This window comes from Chlorocebus sabaeus, chromosome 25 (genome assembly GCF_047675955.1).
Source record: "Chlorocebus sabaeus isolate Y175 chromosome 25, mChlSab1.0.hap1, whole genome shotgun sequence".
Taxonomy (NCBI): Eukaryota; Metazoa; Chordata; class Mammalia; order Primates; family Cercopithecidae; genus Chlorocebus; species Chlorocebus sabaeus.
The window spans coordinates 69,393,582-69,412,114 of NC_132928.1; the positions used below are offsets into that span (position 1 = coordinate 69,393,582).

General features: G+C 37.4%; 1 protein-coding gene across 2 annotated transcripts in view; it reads right to left on the minus strand.

Annotated features, from left to right (window-relative positions):
- Positions 1–4,186: 4,186 nt before the first annotated feature.
- Positions 4,187–18,533, minus strand: part of EGLN1 (egl-9 family hypoxia inducible factor 1) — a 60,693-nt gene continuing 46,346 nt past the window's right edge. The window contains exons 2-5 of one of the 2 annotated variants that reach the window (XM_007989796.3): positions 14,455–14,574; positions 11,065–11,201; positions 8,014–8,081; positions 4,187–6,912 (exon numbers count right to left, since the gene is read on the minus strand). In XM_007989796.3, coding sequence (XP_007987987.2) covers positions 6,848–6,912; positions 8,014–8,081; positions 11,065–11,201; positions 14,455–14,574 — 390 coding nt within the window. In that variant the 3' untranslated portion in view covers positions 4,187–6,847. The remainder of the gene's footprint in view (positions 6,913–8,013; positions 8,082–11,064; positions 11,202–14,454; positions 14,575–18,533) is intronic. The other variant, XM_007989797.3, reaches the window with a different exon arrangement.

The window sequence follows — 18,533 nt, forward strand, 5'->3', positions numbered from 1 at the left end:
TCTTCTGCCTGTGGTTGAGAATTTTCATCAGCTGTAAATTAATTCTCATTTTTTTCTTCAGGTAGTTTTTATGGATGTTATCTTCCATTTTCTGCTCATTTTAAAAGGTTTTACTTTCCTTGTCTTGCAAAACCAGTTGGTTCTCTGTAGGCAGGGGCAAGGGGTTTGTGTGGCTGAGTTCCTTGATTCAAGAATGTTGTTGATAGAGTTAAATGCTACCAGTTAAGTGCTGGCATTACAGGTGCCAGCCATCACACCTGGCCTGTTTTTTTTCCTTTCCACTGCCACTCTAGGCCCTGCTGCCCCGTCTTTACCCTCTAGTTTCCACCCGACTCTCAGCCCTCACGAGGGTTCTGATGCTGGCTCTAGTGTCAGATGTGCTTTTCTCTGCCTCCACATAAGTTGAAGTTTTTTGGCCAAGCGTGGTGGCTCAATCCTGTAATCCTAGCAACTCTGGGAGACCGAGGGGGGCAGGATCGTTTAAGCCCAGGAGTTCAAGACCAGCCTGGGCAACTGGTCTTGAGACGAGAGAGAGGGACTTCGTCTCTACAAAAAAATAAAAAAAATTACCCAGGCATGACATGTGCCTGTGGTCCCAGCTACCCAGGAGGCTGAGGTGGGAAAACCACTTGAGCCTGGGAAGTCAAGGCTGCAGGGAACCCTGATCATTTCACTGCACTCCAGCCTGGGTGACAGAGCAAGACCCTGTCTCAAAAAAAAAGAAAGGACAAAGTTGAATTTTTTTTCTGTCTCATAGATATGCTGTAGGCACAGATTATGGGTGATGGCTGTCTTTTGTCTTTATGGTTTTTGGAAGACTACGACAGAGCTTTAGATTTAGGAAGCACCCAATATTCCTTGGAAAACCAGAAGCTCAAGTACCTTCCTCTTAAATGTAAACACACAAGCAAGAAGTACCAAGACATTTAAGGAAAACTTTAAGCATGAAAGACAAAAATTGAAACAGAAAAAAATGTTAAATACTGTATCAATTAAGAGATTACATACTTTAAAATTAGAGAACAAAAAAGAGTTCCTGAAATTTAGAAACCTGATAGCAGACATCATATCCTCACCAGAAGAATGGGAAAACAGATGTACCCAAAGTCAAGACAAAGATGCACAGTAACTAGAGAAGAAAACAATGGGTTCAAAACAGTAAAGGTCCTGCCTGGACAAAGGAGTGCCAGAAAGAGAGAACAGAGAATGGACGAAGAAAATTTTTCAAATGTCCCAAACTGGTGGGGTGTGATTTTACAGTCTGCATTCCTAGCACAGAGGTTGACAACTGGCACACATTAAAGCACACTATAAAACTATGGAGTCCTGGGATAAGAATAGTCTATGAGCTTCCACAAAGAAAGATTACACAGAAAGAATCGGAAATAAGAATGGCTTCAGATTTCTCAGTATCCACACAGGAACTTAGAAGCAGTGAGGCAATTCTTTCAAAATTCTGGAACATGATTTCCAAAGTTACCAATGAAATGTGGTGGTAAAACAAAGATACTGGTCTCAGAAAATTTATCACCATGCATTTCTACAGGAAGTATTAGAGGGCATGCTCCATTCAGTAAACCAAGGAAGATGAAAACATGGGATCCAGGAAACAGAGTGGTGAAGGGAATCTCTAGAACATAGGTGAAGGGAGACCCAAGACAGACAGCTGTGCCCCACGTGGTAAGGGCAACCACTCCAGATGGATGCAAGTTAGAAATCACAGGGAACAAACAAAAAATGAAGACATTAAGGGAAAAAGTAAGTTGTGAAAGAAAGTAACGTCAACGTGATTTTACTGTATGTCTCAGCTTTGACTAGCACAGCCATAACGGGAACACAAACCTGATCTTGGTTACAGCATAATAACAGAAGGAAGACCAGGGGAGATGGATGTCTGCTTGCCTATGTGTGGTAGAGATGGAGGGAACCTTGGAGAGAGATCTGCCATGTGGAGAAGTTAGGAGAAAACGCGTAACACTGAAAAAAATCAAGATACAGCAATGCAATTATATTATCTAAACTACTAGGCGGAGAGATATCCAAAGAATCATTTAAAACAGTTCAAACTTGTTTTCTCAGGGGAAGAAGGTGAGGGACTACAGTTTTTTAATTTTTTTAAATTAAGAATTTTTAAAGGCAGTAATTTTTTTTTTTTTTTTTTGGAGACAGAGTCTCATTCTGTTGCCCAGGCTGGAGTGCAGTGGCACAGACTCACTGCAACCTCTGCCTCCCAGGTTCAAGTGATTCTCCTGCCTCAGCCTCCTGAGTAGCTGGAACTACAGGTGTGTGTCACCACACCAGGCTAATTTTTGTATTTTTGGTAGAGACAATGTTTCACCATGTTGGCCAGGCCGGTCTCCAACTCCTGCCTCAGTGATCTGCCTGCCTTGGCCTCCCAAAGTGCTGGGATTACAGGCTGAGCCACCATGACCAACTGGGACTACTGTTTTTCTTAACAACCACAGACAAGTTGACTTAGCCACTTGAACAAAATTAAACAAGAAAAGCCCACGCTCAATTCCTGGCTCTCTACCATTTACAAGCTTTGTGACTGTGAGCAAGTCACTTCTCTGATCCTGTTTCAATTATAAATGGAGACAAAATTTGCTTTGCCTACATTTTGCACGTGCTAGGGAAAAAAAGTATAAAGGTATTTTGAAGAAGACATTTGGAATAATTTTGGCAGAAAACATCCTAATCTCAATGAAGGAAAGACCTTATCCAGTAACTTTTTGACCCCAAGGATATCTTGTTCAGAGCAAAAATTATCAATAATTTTAGACGATTGTTTAGTAATTATTTAATAAAAAGAGCTTCAGCTACTCACAGCTGTTTAGGCTCTCCCTATCTTGTGAAGTCACTTACATGTAGTGTGTTCTACTTATGAAAGTATTTCCAGCTCACGAGGCCATGCCCTGCACACATCTCACTGGTGCCATGGTACATACTTGCGCATCGCCATGGTTCAGATAAAATTCAAACCAAAAACAGAATCTGGGGGATAAATTCATGACCTGAGAAGTCTAAACAATTATCTTCGAAGCAATGGAGACTAGATAGTTACTTCTGAATATTTACAAACTAACTGAAAAAATCCAACATACAATTATGTTATTAGATATGACATAAATATGTATCATTGCAGTTCACACCCAAATACAGCTCTCTTCTTGGATCACATGCACTTTGGGAAAATAATCTGACGCAGTGCCTTGCACCAGTGATTTAATTTAAATCTAAGCTATAAAGTAAGACCTGTCATTAATAAAAACAACACTCCTGCTTCCAAATGATTCACATTTACAACTGATAAAACCATTAGCTATTTAAAGTTCATTAACCCAATTCTCTCTCTCTCTGCAATTATGCTACCATATTATTAAAGGAAAGGGGAATAATCCTTGTTGAAGGCCTACTTTGTTCCATGCATTGTAAGGCACTTTGCACACTGTATTTCATTTAGGTCTCATACAACTGTTTAAGGTGTATGAGACCTAAGGCTTTTTTATATACAAAAAGTACATCTCAAACGTCATCTCAAACTCATTTGCCCTTTCCTTCAATCCACCCAGCTATATTTCAGTGCAATTCCCAAATGTTCTAAGGCTGGAAAATAACACCATGGAAATTTTTTTTTTAAAATAACAGATGTATAAACATGTATTTTGATCTCACCTTAATAAGAGCTCTCATATTTTAGTGTATGACCACACAAATTAAACTTTTTTGCATATACACAATGGTACATCTATGACAATTAGAGATAAACGCCTAACCCCACTTCCTTTTGCAGCAGAGGGGTGATACAGATCTGTCAACAGCTATGAATGTTAAAATAATTTTTAAAATCCTATTAAAATAATTTTTAAAATCCAGATACAGATCTGTCAACAGCTATGAATGTTAAAATAATTTTTAAAATCCTATTAAAAGGGCAAGAATTCAACTGCTGAGAATCCAAACAGAATTCATGGATCCCACACACAGTCCAATGACCCCAGGGATGTTTCTAAAATTGTTGAACTCCTATGTTTACTGTTCTCTTTCCTTCATTGTCATTTATAGAAAGTTACACCAAATGTTCTACACTAAGCCAGAAAAGCTTTATCTGATGAAAGGGATCATTTGGAAAGCCAATGTATGATAAACGATTAAAAAACAAAGACAGCTGGAAATAACCACCATAATGTTTTCAAGAACATTTATACATCTTTTTAATTAGATTAGCTTTACAAGCAACTTGAGAGCTCTTTCATAATGAAACACTGCTTTTCAAATTACATGACTTTATAGTCTATCTGTATATGAATCCCGAAAATCTTTGCCTACTATTGATAAAGGTCTGTGTTTTACAGCTGGTTAATGTGTTGAATAAAAACAGCATTATGAAGCTTTATCTTTAACCAGGATTAAACACATATAGGCCACAAACAGTTTTAAATTTTGTTTGAAATAGAGTCCTGCTTGGTGACAAGTTAATAGTCCCACTAACATGAAATGAATGGATATTAAAGAAATGGCCAACCTGATTTCTTGATCTTTTCACAATGATTTCCAAGAGAGTATATAAACTTTTCCAAAAAATATACAATATAAGACCTGTCTGGCAAGCACAACCCACAGATAGTAGAATCTGATACTTTTTACAACTGTAGAGGTACACATTTGAATGACAACAGGGGCTCCCAAATTAAAAGGCTGTGGCTGTACATCTTGATAATCAAACAAACCTCCCATCAACATAAAACAATTTCTACTAACCCTAAAAAAGATAATGCTTTTGAGTTGTGGCCTAACGCCGCGCACTGTACTATAGACCAGATGGCAAAGACAACTTGTGCTCCCGGGTTGGGCTGGCAGAGGCACTTACTGTAGAGAAGTGATGTTATCACCTGGAAGCAAGGGGAAGAAGTAGAACAAAACTGAATATGGGCGAGGAAAAAACAACAAGAAACTCTCACTTTCTCCTGCAAATTCTCCTAAGTGAGGTCACTATACTGAACATTCAATCTCACCCTAAGTCCACACTGTTGGCTTCACTACCCAATTTTTTTTTCATGTTTTACATGAATAGCAATGGCAATCTTTTAATAAAAATTACTGAGCTTCCCATAGAAAAGGTCTCTAATTGAATACAAACTATACAGATGCTAAAAACAGTTGAAATATACAGAAAAATTCTGTATACTCACATTTTGGCAAAGAAGATCAAGGACAGAGATAGAAAACCTAAGCGGGCAAGGTCTTACACCCATAATTCATGCAAAATATGGATACCACCCTTTAGGTTTTGCTAAAAAGCCTAGGAAAGTGAAGTCTAAGCCATCCGTCCCAATTCATTCTTTACATAACAAGTCTGGGAGGCCTTGTGTGATTTTCTAATATTCCTTCGTTGTTTAAAAAGTAAATAAAACCCATGAAACAAAACAAAATTATCTGATTTTGCACGTGTTTTGTTTTTTCTAAGCTAAACATCTTTCAGTACACGTAAGAAGGCTGGCATCACATCTGGGAAATGCCTTAACAGATATGTGAGGAGTTACTGCACATTAAGTCAGTAACAACACACTTCGGTTTCAATGTGTACATAATCTCCCCCTGATGCTCTTCAACAGAGACAAGGTTCTTGTCTGCAGATCAGATAGATCACAGCATTAGGAAAAAAACATACAGCAAATTTGGAAGTACGATCAATTTAAGGAGAATCAAAAGGAAAAGACTTAGAAATGGGACATTATTGTCTACATCTACAGGATACATATACCTGAAAGCTTAAGAAAGCCCTTATCTTAGGAACTTGAAGCTGAGGATAATCTCAAGTTCACTTAGTGCCAGTCACTTTAGTTTTTAAAAAAATTTAACTTAAACCCCAGCCTAGGCAACATGGCAAAACCCCGTCTCTACTAAAAATACAAAAATTAGTCAGGCATGGTGGTGTGTGCCTGTAGGCCCAGCTAGTTGGGAGGCTGAGGTGGGAGGATTGCTTGAACTTGGGAGGCGGAGTCTGCAGTGAGCCGAGAATGCACCACTGTGCTCCAGCCTGGGTAACAGAGCAAGACTGTCTCAAAAAACAAACAAAGGAAAAAAAAATTAAACTCTTCTTATTGTGACTTTTTCCTTATAAAACATTAACTAAAAGTTATTGGTAGTAAATGGCAACTGTTTTACAATTAGGTTTCATTACCGACAATGTCAAAAAAAGCAGCAATCTTGAAGAGTTCAAATTAGTGTAAGATAGGAAGGACTACAAAACAATCTGATTTTTCAGTTGTAATTAAAGTGCTCCTTTTCTTATTTTAAGTAAAATAAAATTAATCATCAGTCACTGGCAACAATCATTATTAAGAGGTCTTTTAGGGCAAAATTTAATAGTATGAAGAGGTTTACAAAAATAGATTGATGTTATTTTGAGGAATAATACTGTAATTTTTTCTCAATTCAGTTTAGATAAACTGTACCTAATATAGAAAAATTATCCCAAATTCAAACTTGATATAAAAAAGGGAGAGATGAAATGAACTCAGCTAGATAACAGATCTGGCAAAATATAAGAATGAAAAAAATTCTACACAGGGCACTTATTTCATATCCAGACGTAAAAACCATTTTCAATTAGTAGCTTATCTTCTTCCTGTAAGCAATCACAGATTCGAAGTTGATCATGCAGTACAAAGTCACAGCAGTCAAAATCTTCTGTTTGATGCAACACAAAAAGTTGTTTCTGTTTCCTTATTAAAATGCGAACTGGTTGTCTATTTTTCTTTATCCCATTTATTCTTATTCACAAGTTAACAAATAGCGTCAACAATTATTGTAGATGAAGTGGGGTATTGCTGGATCAAAGGCTCTAGAAGACATCTTTACCGACTGAATCTGAAGGTTTATTGAGTTCAACCCTCACACCTTTTTCACCTGCAAGGCAAAAAAAAAAAAAAAAAAAAATTCATTCATTTGCTAAGCACCAGAGAGCTTCTGCTACTGCATTCCACTGAATTCCTAATAGTATGGACAATATTTCAACTTTGCAAACATCATCTGAAAACTATCACACTTGTACTTTCAAAAACTTCCCTCAGCATTTTATTGTCATGAGGTTTCAAATAGTAAACCTTCAAGGATAAAACTATCCTCTACACAGAGATAATGATTTTGTCTTTTTATTTTAAAAGCCATTTGAATTTCTTCAACAGAGTGTTCAGTGTCTCTGAAAGCACACTAATGAGCTTCTGCCACAAATAATGGCTTTAAAAATACATAGAAAATGCATGAATATTCCATTTTTATGTAAGGTTGACGTGCAATTACCAATGGCTCTGGAAGACACAGCTAATCAGTAATGTGAATACTCAGTGGATTTTTGGAGATAGAAAGTAGAGTTAAAGAAAAGAAGGTAAGTGGTCCATCAGATGGGAAACAGACCCCCTGCTCTCAGAGAGGCAGTTCATAAGTGGAAGAGAAGGGGAACTAGCATAATTGAAGGATCTTCAGGTTCAGTACAGGAGTGCTGACTGACCTATGTACACCATTAGCAGATAGGGAATCTACACGTCTGTGTCACTTACTGATTTTGGCATTTCAATTCATCTTCTTTGTATTAATTTTCTTCATGTCTACATTTAACATGGAAGATCTAGAGTACTGTTTAGAGCACACACATTTGAAAAGGAAAGGGTATTAATTTAAGGAGTGAATGAGAGGAAACCAGATGGCCGTTACCTAGAGTTAAGTGGCCTTTAACTGAGAAGGATAATCACAGAAAACTCAGTCTGTATTTGAATAATTTACTCAGACTTCTTTGCCTCAAATTTTCCGCATCCTTTGACAATTTTTTTGGTTAAAGATAACAATAAAGATGACTTAAGTCTTAAAAAACAAGGCAAATAAGAAATCTGATAAGAAACAAAAAGTAAGTATTCGTCGTGTTAACAAAGGCTATGCTTGAGTTTCCTGAAAGCATCACCTGATTGCAGGGTATTTCTGTACCAATATATCCTGGCCCCAAATGACGTTTACCTGTTAGATATTTTACTTTAGCTCGTGCTCTCTCATCTGCATCAAAATACCAAACAGTTATTGCGTACCTAAAAGAAAATTTAGAATAGGATAAGAATGATCACACTGCGGGGAAAAAGTGGTATTTTGCTGCAATGGTATATTAAAACTTGTAATGCCAAAATTATGCCTAAATTGGAATGATATCAAAGGATAAATTTAACAGCTTATTTATACAGTAACCTCGGTGCTAAAGAGTATAGCTGAGAACCAGGGGAGGCTAAAATTGATGCCTGAAGTTGATGAGTTTTTGTGACTTTCTTAACACTTATTTCAATTACTTATTTTTTGCTAGGGAACTGCAGATCAGAAAGAGACAACAGGCCAGGCACGATGGCTCACGCCTGTAATCCCAGCACTTTGGGAGGCCGAGATGGGTGCATCGCGAGGTCAGGACTTTAAGACCAACCTGGCCAATATAGTGAAACCCCATCTCTACTAAAAAAAAAAAAAAAAAAAAAAATCAGCCGTGCGTGGTGGCACATGCCTGTAGTAGCCTCAGCTACTCAGGAGGCTGAGGCAGGAGAATCACTTGAACTTGGGAGGTGGAGGTTGCAGTGAGCCGAGATCACACCACTGCACTCCAGCCTAGGTGACAGTGTGAGCCTCCATCTTTAAAAAAAAAGAGAGACAATGAAAGGGTAAAAGAATGGCTGTTACAGAAAAAGCACATTATCAATAGCATAAGTACTAAAAGAAAAGAAAAGAAACAGATAAAAGGACTCAAGGCATTGCAGGCTAACAGTTTCAACAGTCTCTGAGGACATCACTACATTATAGCAAAGAGTAATGATGGATGTTTACAATTACAACCTTGACAAAGTTAAATTACACTAAGAAGTTTTAAGGATTTTTATCAAAGCAATTATACTGTGTTTTGTGTTTAAACTTTGTCTAAACTTCATTTTTCTGAAAATCTGACTTACTTAGAATATTTCATTCCACCAATAAGTGAGGCATCTCTGGTTTATTAAATACTACAAAAGACATAGTTATACCTTCTGATATAAATAATGGGTAAAATGTACAAATGCTATAGAAAGTGAAAGTATACTACAAATCACCAGTTCCTAGGCAGAATATAGCAATTAGTTCAAATATATTGTGGATTGTGGTCAGTGGTCACAGGGGAAAAAGCAACATTGATCAGATATAGAGCCAGTAAATATGACAGAATGAAAAATCACGTAACGTATTTTGAAGTAAAGAGTCTGTGAGTTTGGACAACTGGGAGCCTGAGGTGTACAGACCCCACCACTGGTGAATCACAGAGCTGAGATCTAAGGAGGCCTCCTGACTTCCAGACCAGACTCTGCTGTTTTCAGACTGCCACTACCTTTCTTACCATGTGGCTTCTTCTACTTTCGGGTGGCCCTGGAAATCGGAAAGGGCTCAGATACATAATTGTATGTATCTTTTGCCCATGCCCTAAACTTTTAGTTACTTAGCAATCAGAATTCTACTATCTGGATCAACAACTTACCTTATGTCATTCTAACTTTCCAGCCTTAACACCCACTATAGATAAGATCAGAATAGGATTCTACTTCAAGAATCCTTTTCCTCACATGATTTTCTGTGCCTTAACTGGAACAACTACGCCTTTTCCCCCAGAACTTTACTAACACGACTGCACTCCTTGCCTCTCCTCACCTACGCCAGCTAAGCCTCTCCCTTCAAGGCGCACTTGCCCATCTCTCCAATGTAGCACCACCTTTGTTCCTCTTAACTCCTGTAGCACCTAGCCTCCATGTCATCTGGCATTTATTTACTATAAACTCCCAAATGTCTGTTATTTATTTATCTAAAAAGGACACAACCAAACACTCAAGATTTCATAAAAAGGAAGGTCTATGAGGCAGTTTCTGGGTCAGAAAATCTTTACAGAAGCAGCAGGGGGCAGAGACGGCACTGGGATGCCACTGGGAAGAGACACTGAATTGAAAAGGGCACATTATGTGATGTGACAGTCTTTATTTGGTTTCCATTCAGGATTTCTTACCATCTCTGGCTACAACCTGCTTAGCTTGCTACTTATTATGTGAATTAGGATGCAGGCAACACATCTCAGAATGCAGGAAGAAAAAAGGTACAGCTGATAATCAAGTCGTTAGAGTCGACCATCACTACTAACGCCAACTTTCCACCCAGCACATCTAAGCCTGTGCCTCTTTCTCGCCGCCCTGGCATCTCCTAAGCCAGATACAGCAAATGAATGCCAGGAGCTCACTATCAGAATGTTCCAAGACCTTTCCATAATAAAAAGTAAGTATTTTAAAATCGGTACTATTTTTCTACAAATATTTACTTTCATGATAATGTCTACAGTATCTTGTTTTGACGGCCAGAGCATTTTGAGTCAGGATAAATGTTTTTTAAAAAAGCATTTAAAATAAAGCACTAAACATAATAGGTTGCAAATACCCTGTAGAAAAAGTATAATGAAACAGATGCTCACTATTTGTAAAACTAATAGGATCATTTTTCTAACATTAACTGCTACACATGGTAACCTGTTCTCTACTTTTCTTTCTTCCGTTTTTCTCTTCACTTCTACTCTCTGGTTACCTCTGATTTTTCTACTATGTATCCATTTTCCTATGTTGTCCCTCTCTTTTGTCCCTCACCACCTTTTAAAAAAATCCTTTTGCTTTTCTTGATCTTTCTCTCTCCCAAGTAAAATACTCTTACAAAAATCAAAGAATGGATAGTAGTTAAGAGATGCACAAAGCAAGGAGAGAGTGCTAGAAAGATGGGAGGGCCTGTGCTTCCCTTTCTTCAGAGTGGCTGTGCAGAGAAAGACACATTTAGTACTAACTGTTAATGAGTCTTATACAATTATTTGAATTCAGATGACTGTGCAACATAAATCTTATACAATTATTCAAATTAAAATGACTGTGAAAAGTACCTGGCAGGAAAATACTCATTAGGAAGCTTTCAAGTTTACTCTACAGATTCCCTCCTGTCCTACCATACTCTAAACCAATTTTTTCTGAAAAGGAATACTACCTTGTAGCATATGCTGGTTGTACTTCATGAGGGTTGCGACGGTCAGACCAGAAAAACAGCAGTCTATCAAATTTGGGTTCAATGTCAGCAAACTGGGCTTTGCCTTCTGGAAAAATTCGAAGTATACCTCCACTTACCTAGGAAAAGAGACAAATCTGTAAGTAGGAGTAACCAAAAATGCTACAAGATTAAATTTAGGGGAAAAAAAAGAGACAATTTCAATGTCTTAATTGGATTATTCACAAATACATCTCAATTAATAAAGTATGAAGATGAGCTGCAATTTTAAAAGTATATGCATTGATGCAAGGAAAAATTTAGTTCTTATTTCAGGGATATTTATTTATTTATTTATTGAGATGGAGTCTCGCTGTTACCCAGGCTGGAGTGTAGTGACACAATCTCAGCTCACTACAATCTCCGCCTCCTAGGTACAAGCAATTCTCCGGCCTCAGCCTCCTGAGTAGCTGGGATTACAGGGATGCGCCACCATGCCCGGCTAATTTTCGTATTTTTAGTAGAGATGTGTTTTTACCATGTTGGTCAGGCTGAACTCGAACTCCTGACCTCAGGTCATCTGCCCACCTCAGCCTCCCAAAGTGCTGGGATTACAGCTGTGAGCCACTGTGCCCAGCCATTTTAGGGATTTTTATAAATATCTGATGAAACACAAGAATGTTATCTGAATTTAAAAGTCTTAAAATGATGCTTGAAAGGTTTTAAAACTACTAAAGATTTATTTATGTATGCTAATGATATGCTTAACCCACTCTTGAAATAGACTTCAAGAAATTTTGAAAAAATTATTAGAAATAGATTATGTCAAATAAATAGTTTACCATACTTTAAATTTCAATAAACAATAGGATAGTCACAAATACCTCTCATTTAAATAATTCAGTATATCAGTAGAAAGTGTCATCATTTATTATGACCATCATTATTGTCATCATCACCATCACCATCACCATCAGCATGTAGTCCATTAGAACCTGTGGCTCTCCCTTTCCAGATTGGGCTTGATGCACCACCTGCTTGTGAAACTTGATCCTATCCATAAAGGATTATTATTTACCTAAACACCAACTAGGCATCAAATCACAGTGGGAACTGTGGTGGACTCTGGGTGCAGAGTAGGGAATAATGCAGACAGACTTTGTCCTTGTGGTGTTTAAGATCTGGGGCTAGGCAAAACTCAACCAACCAAGTAGCTCCTTACTCTTGAATAACTACACTCCTAAGCAGGTAGACTCTTAAAATTGAAAGAAACTCTTAACACCTGGTCAGGACAGCATGGACTTTGAGCCTAAACCTAGAATCTATAGTTAAAGAAAAGGTTTATCAGGCTCACCATCAGGTAAATTAAATTCTAGCTACTTTGATACCCCTGCCAACCTCCTCAGGTTCCAGTGTTGTTCTGAGTGATTCCCCAGGCTACTATGCAAATATCTGAAGAACCTCCAAACTGAGAACATGTTTTCTTTCTTTTTTCCTGCTCCCTTCCCTTTGACTCAAGTCACTGGGAGTACCACAGGTGACCTGCTGAAAATGTTTTAAGAGAAATGGCTACTTGACACATCCACTCTTCCTCCTCTGAATTAGGTGGCCCTCTTGTGTGCTCTCATAGCAATCTGTCTTGACACTTTGCATAACTATCTGTAACTGTCAATCTTTCCGATCTGTATCCTCCAATAGATCCTAAGCTCTGCCAGGGCTAATTCCATTTCTGCTATATCCCTAGCATCCAGAACATCTGGCACACTACATATTCAGTGCAATCTTGCAACGGAAAACTTCTATTCTACATATAAAAACACTAGGGATGTTTTTCTGCCTATGTCCTAATTTAAAACCTACATATTAATGACCCTAAGTCTTATAGAAATTTTAAGATCAGCCTAGAAAAAGCCTAACAAAATCTAGAAGTTAGAAGTTGATGAAACATATTTCTAGCTTTCTAGCTATTCACAAAATCTGAAAAAAAGTCAATTTTTAAATTTTAACTAAAGTTACACCAATCTGTTTTGCGCCTTGGGCTCAAATTCAATTACAAAATTTATTTCTCTACTTCAAACTTTGAAAGCTGTAACAGAAAAACCATGCTTGTTGACATAATGCCTTAATATATACTTAGCAGAAAGTTTAGCTCCATTCTGAACCTGGACTAGGGCAGAGAAAACTCTTCAAATCAGTGTGTGTTTTAAAAAGATTACTGGAGCACTGTGAGCATATTCTAAACTTAAAACACTTTTTAGGGTAGGATTAGGTTTCTGTACATTTAAGACTCAGGCAGTTTCCATGTGTGTGTTTTGGGGGATGCAGAGAAAGAGGTGTTTTAAAGGTTATTTGACCTTTACACCTGGCTACACAAGTATGTTCACTTTGTGAAAATCCACTGAACTATACACAAGCCACTTTTCTATTTGAATATTTTACTTAAGATTTTAAAAAATCAACCAAAAAATTAGTCTGTACAGTCTCTACTGTAGTAATACATGACATATTTTAAAAAATCATTTAAATTTAATGAGACTCACGCTAATATTAAGAAAATATATATTTAAAACAAGAGAGATTAAATATACTGTACATTCTAATTGGTTTTACAGGGCTTGTCAGTACTGATAAAATTCCAGTTTTTTAATAATCAGGGAAAGACTGAATCCTGCCTCCAATATTCAATTAAACAACTCAATGCCATATAATATTTTTACAAAAATGCAAAGAATAACATAGCAAATAATCCTTATTTCCTTAACAATTATCTATAGATAATCTCCCCCAAAGCCATTATAAAACAACTGTTCTCAGAAGTGTTTGTCTAAAAACTATTAAAAGGAAAATATTTTAATAAAGGTCACCTTTCTAAAAAAGTTAGATTTTAGATAAATGCTCTAATATCTGAAAATAAATGAATCCACTTTTAAAGCTATATCAGTACTTTATATGGTTTTATTGAGTTATAACTGATACACAAAAATGCGTATCTTTAACATTTACGATTTGATGAGTTTGGATGTATATGCACACCCCCGTGACACACCACAACCAAGATAATAAACATATCCATCACCTCTCAAAGTTCCGTTTCCCTTCCCTTAACCTCGTGTGTGTGTGTGTGCGCGCGCGTGTGTGTGTTTAGAACACTGAACATGGAATCTACTCTCTTAAATGTTTAAGTGCACAACACTACATTGTTAACTACAGGTATTATGTTGTATAACTTAGACTAGTATTTGTTTCATTTTACAAAAATCCACTCCTAATACCTGAGACTGAAACAAACTTAAGCGGAAAATTTTTACCTGTGTCTGTGACAGTCTCACCTATCAGAAGGATGAACGTAATGCTTTTGTAAGAAAAAAATAAATGCTCAATTAAGTTGCATACCTTGGCATCCCAGTCTTTATTAAGATAATATATACATGTCACACATCTTCCATCTCCATTTGGATTATCAACATGACGTACATAACCCGTTCCATTGCCCGGATAACAAGCAACCATGGCCTGTAATAATAATAATGATGATGATTATTAAAGTCCACGTATAAATAAAAAGAGAGAACAGCTAATAAATCAGATCTCTGATTTTTGGCTACTGATTTACACTTAGATTCTTCTAATAAAAATAATATTTTGTAGATAAGAAAGATAAGGCTAGTCTACATTAATATTTATAGGGAATACAAGATAGGTTGATGAACAATTCAAGGACTGGTGAATTCTGCTTCACAGTGGTAACTCCAAAGATCAGAAAATTTTCATGGTCCTACTTTCACAGTCTTTATAAATATAGATAATCAAGATCAAGTGAGTTTTTGTCCTGCTCCATGGGAGATTTCTCTCTTCCTTGAGCTCACCTAAGAACACCTACTTTACCATCTGACAGGTGAACCAACCCAGTCAAACACCCCATCTGATACTGTCTCTGAATGGTACCAATGTTGTTTTTTTTTTTTTTTTTGAGACAGGGTCTGGCTCTGTTGTTGAGGTTGGAGTGCAGTGGTGCAATCATGGCTCACTGTGGCCTCAACCTCCTGGGCTCAGGTGATTCTCCCACCTCAGCCTCCTAAGTAGCTAGGACTACAAGCACGTGTCACCAGGCTGGTTAATTTTTGTATTTTTTTGTAGAGATGGGGTCTTACTATGTTGTAATAGGGATCATTTAGGTCAACTCAACTCCAAACATTAACTCATTTAATGTCAGTGATTTTTTTTTTTTTTAAAGACTAAACAAATTAGCTTATGTAAGTTTACCCTCTTTGAATCAGAAAGAAAATTATTTGCTCGGATTATAACAAGATGCGGTTCAGAAGATTGCTGGATGTTAAGCATAAAGGTAGAAAAGAGGCCCAAAATAAAAAGCACAAAATAACTTCCATATTCTAGGTGTACATGATAATCAACTGAAATTGGTAAAGGAATTTTTAAAAAGTTCTCAGGAATTATGAAGAAAACAGACAAAGACGTTCAAGGTTATGAACTATTCTTGTTTTTGTTTGTTTTTTTTACGGAGTCTTGTTCTGTCGCCCAGGCTGGAGTGCAGTGGCATGATCTCAGCTCAATGCCTCCGCCTCCCAGGTTCAAGCAATTCTCCTGCCTCAGCCTCCTGAGTAGCTGGGATTACAGGTGCATGCTGCCATGCCCGGCTACTTTTTGTATTTTTAGTAGATACAGGGATTCACCATGTTGGCCAGGCTGGTCTTGAACTCCTGACCTCAAGTGATCCTCCCACCTCAGCCTCCCAAAGTACTGGAATTATAGGCATGAGCCACCACGCCCCCCCGTTTGTTATGAGCTATTCTTGAAATCCTTTATTTCTTCATATATTAAAGTCAATGAATTAGCATAAAGTTATCAAACAGTAACCAAATTGTTCTACTATATTAAAGAAAAATGCTAACTTTTAAAATTTACTTCCCATCCCTAAGAAACTGAGAGGCATCTTAAACCTAAATCCTTATTTTAAAATCCTGTTTTCCTAGACACTCTGAATTCACTGCTCTTTATGAGAAGCAGAATTTTTGGAGAACATTATATATGTCTCTGTTTTTCCTGACTCCAGACAGACTTAAATTCCTTCTTTCAGCACTGGAGGTTGGTAACAACCAGGAGTGTGGCATGGGCTTAGTGGGTTTAAGTGATCAATAAATGATGAGCCCAAATGATTTTCCTGTCACTAGCTACCAAGGAAAGAAGTTTACCTTGAATAGTAACTGTAAGAGAGTACTAATTTAACAACGCAATTACTCCATTTGTGGTTAACTGAGGTAATCATGATGAATTACACAATATATTGTTATTAATGGGAAAGAAGGGGGAGACCTGAACTCTACATCTCAAAAAAGTTAATTTGGGCCTTTCCAACTATCTGATAACTTCAGCATCTCTTGTGCAAAGAAGGAAGGGGAAAATATTTGTCATTCACTCACCCCATCGCATCCCATATATCCATTTAACAAATACCTCTTGAGCATCTACTATGTATATGATAGGCACAGGGGCTAAAATGATGAACAAAAGAGACAAGGTCTCTTGCACTCATTGACAGTAGTCCCTCCTTAAAAGAAGTTTTGCTTTCTGTGATTTCAGTTACCTTTGGTCAACTTAGTCCAAAAATATTAAATGGAAAATTCCAGAAATAAATAGTTCATAAATTGCACACCGTTCTGAGGAGTGCACTGAAATACCTTGTAATCCTGCCCTGTTTTACCTGGGATGAATCATCCCTTTGTCCAGCATATCCACACTGTAGATGCTATCCGCCCATTAGTCATTTAGTAGCCTTCTAGGTTATCAGAGCAATCATCGTGGTACTTGTGTTCAAGAAAACCTTATTTTATTTAATAAGAGCTCAAAGTGCAAGAGTAGCAATGTTGGCATACTGTTATAATTGTTCTATTTTATTGTTGCTGTTAATCTCTTACTTTATAAATTAAGTTTTATTATAGGTATGTATGTACAGGAAAAAACATAGTATATATAGGATTTGGTACTATCCACAGTTTCAGGCATCCACTATGATCTCAGAAGGTATTGCCCTCAGATAAGAGGGGACTATTGTACTAAGAAATCTGGTCTAATGGCATAATTAGTCAATAAACAGATATATAATATAATGTTAGGTAGTGAAAAGTTATATTTTCTTAAGATATGAAAAAAATTAAGTATATAGAGAACGATGACATGATATTCTTGAACAGTGGTTGACATCTGGGCTTACTTAAATTAAGAGAGCAGCAAGTTGGGCAAATCTCTCAAGGGAGAGCAATGTGGCAAAGGGAAAATGAGTGCTCAAAGGCTGAACAAGGCAGGAAAGAACAGCAGGCCAGTGTGGCAGGAACACAGCGAGCACGGGCCAATGTGATCAGAGAGGAACCAGGTAACCCAGAGCTGCAGGGCCTGGTAAGCCACAGGAAGGTCTCTGGATATTGTGCTAAGAAGGGACAGGAAGCCAATAGAGAATGTATCTGACTAATGTTTTAAGAATACCAGTTTCAAGTCTGTATAAATAAAAACCACCACAACAACCTCAATATCGATTACCACCTAACATGTATTGGACATCTGCTGTTTGTCACGTCCTAAGTAATTTGTGCATAGTAAGTTGTCTGACACAACCATGTGAGGTAAACAGTATCATTGTTCTCATCCTCACTCCTCTAAACTGAGGTTTAGAAAGGCTAACTACTATTCGCAAAGTCACATGACAGGGAATCTGGTTCCAGAACCCACAGAATTAACTACTGTACTAGATTGCAGGAAGGAAAAGAGTGAAAAGAGAAGATTAAGTTAGCTATTACAGTTTTCAGGCAAGAAACCAAAGAGGCTGAGCCCAGAGTAGCAAAGTGGGGTGTATTCTGAAGGCAGAAAACCAACATGATTTGCTAATGGGTGGAGAGTAAGAAGAGTCAAGAATGACTTTGGGGTTTTCAGCCTAGGTAAGTAAATGAATGGAGTCACTGTACATGAAAATGGAAACACTAGGTGAAACAGCATTTTATTAACAAGCATTGGGTAGGAGGGGAGTTAGTTGATCGGTAACTGTCAAAATGAGTCAGACATCCCAGAATAGAACAAAACTGAGGGCACCAGGATTATCCCCCAACATGGGATCTGTTTGTATTAGTCACTTCTAAACTGCTTTCCTTAAAGCCCTGGAGCCCTAGGGAGGTATCTAGGGGTGGGGACTAATGGGGAATGAAGTGATATAAGAAGAGGCCAGACAAGCAGGTTTTACCCCAACCTTCAACTAGAGGCAGTGCTTAGCTGTTTCCTATATAGTATTTGAATTCCAAGTGAATTCTTTGAAAAATAAAAGGCACAATAAAGAAAAGTTTTAAATGTCATGTTTTGAAAAGTTTTAATAAATTTAATTTAATTGTGTTAAGTTCTACAATCCCTAGTATTGCTCAATTATCATCATCTAAATGTATTATTTAAAAGTGGCCATTACCACTTTAGTC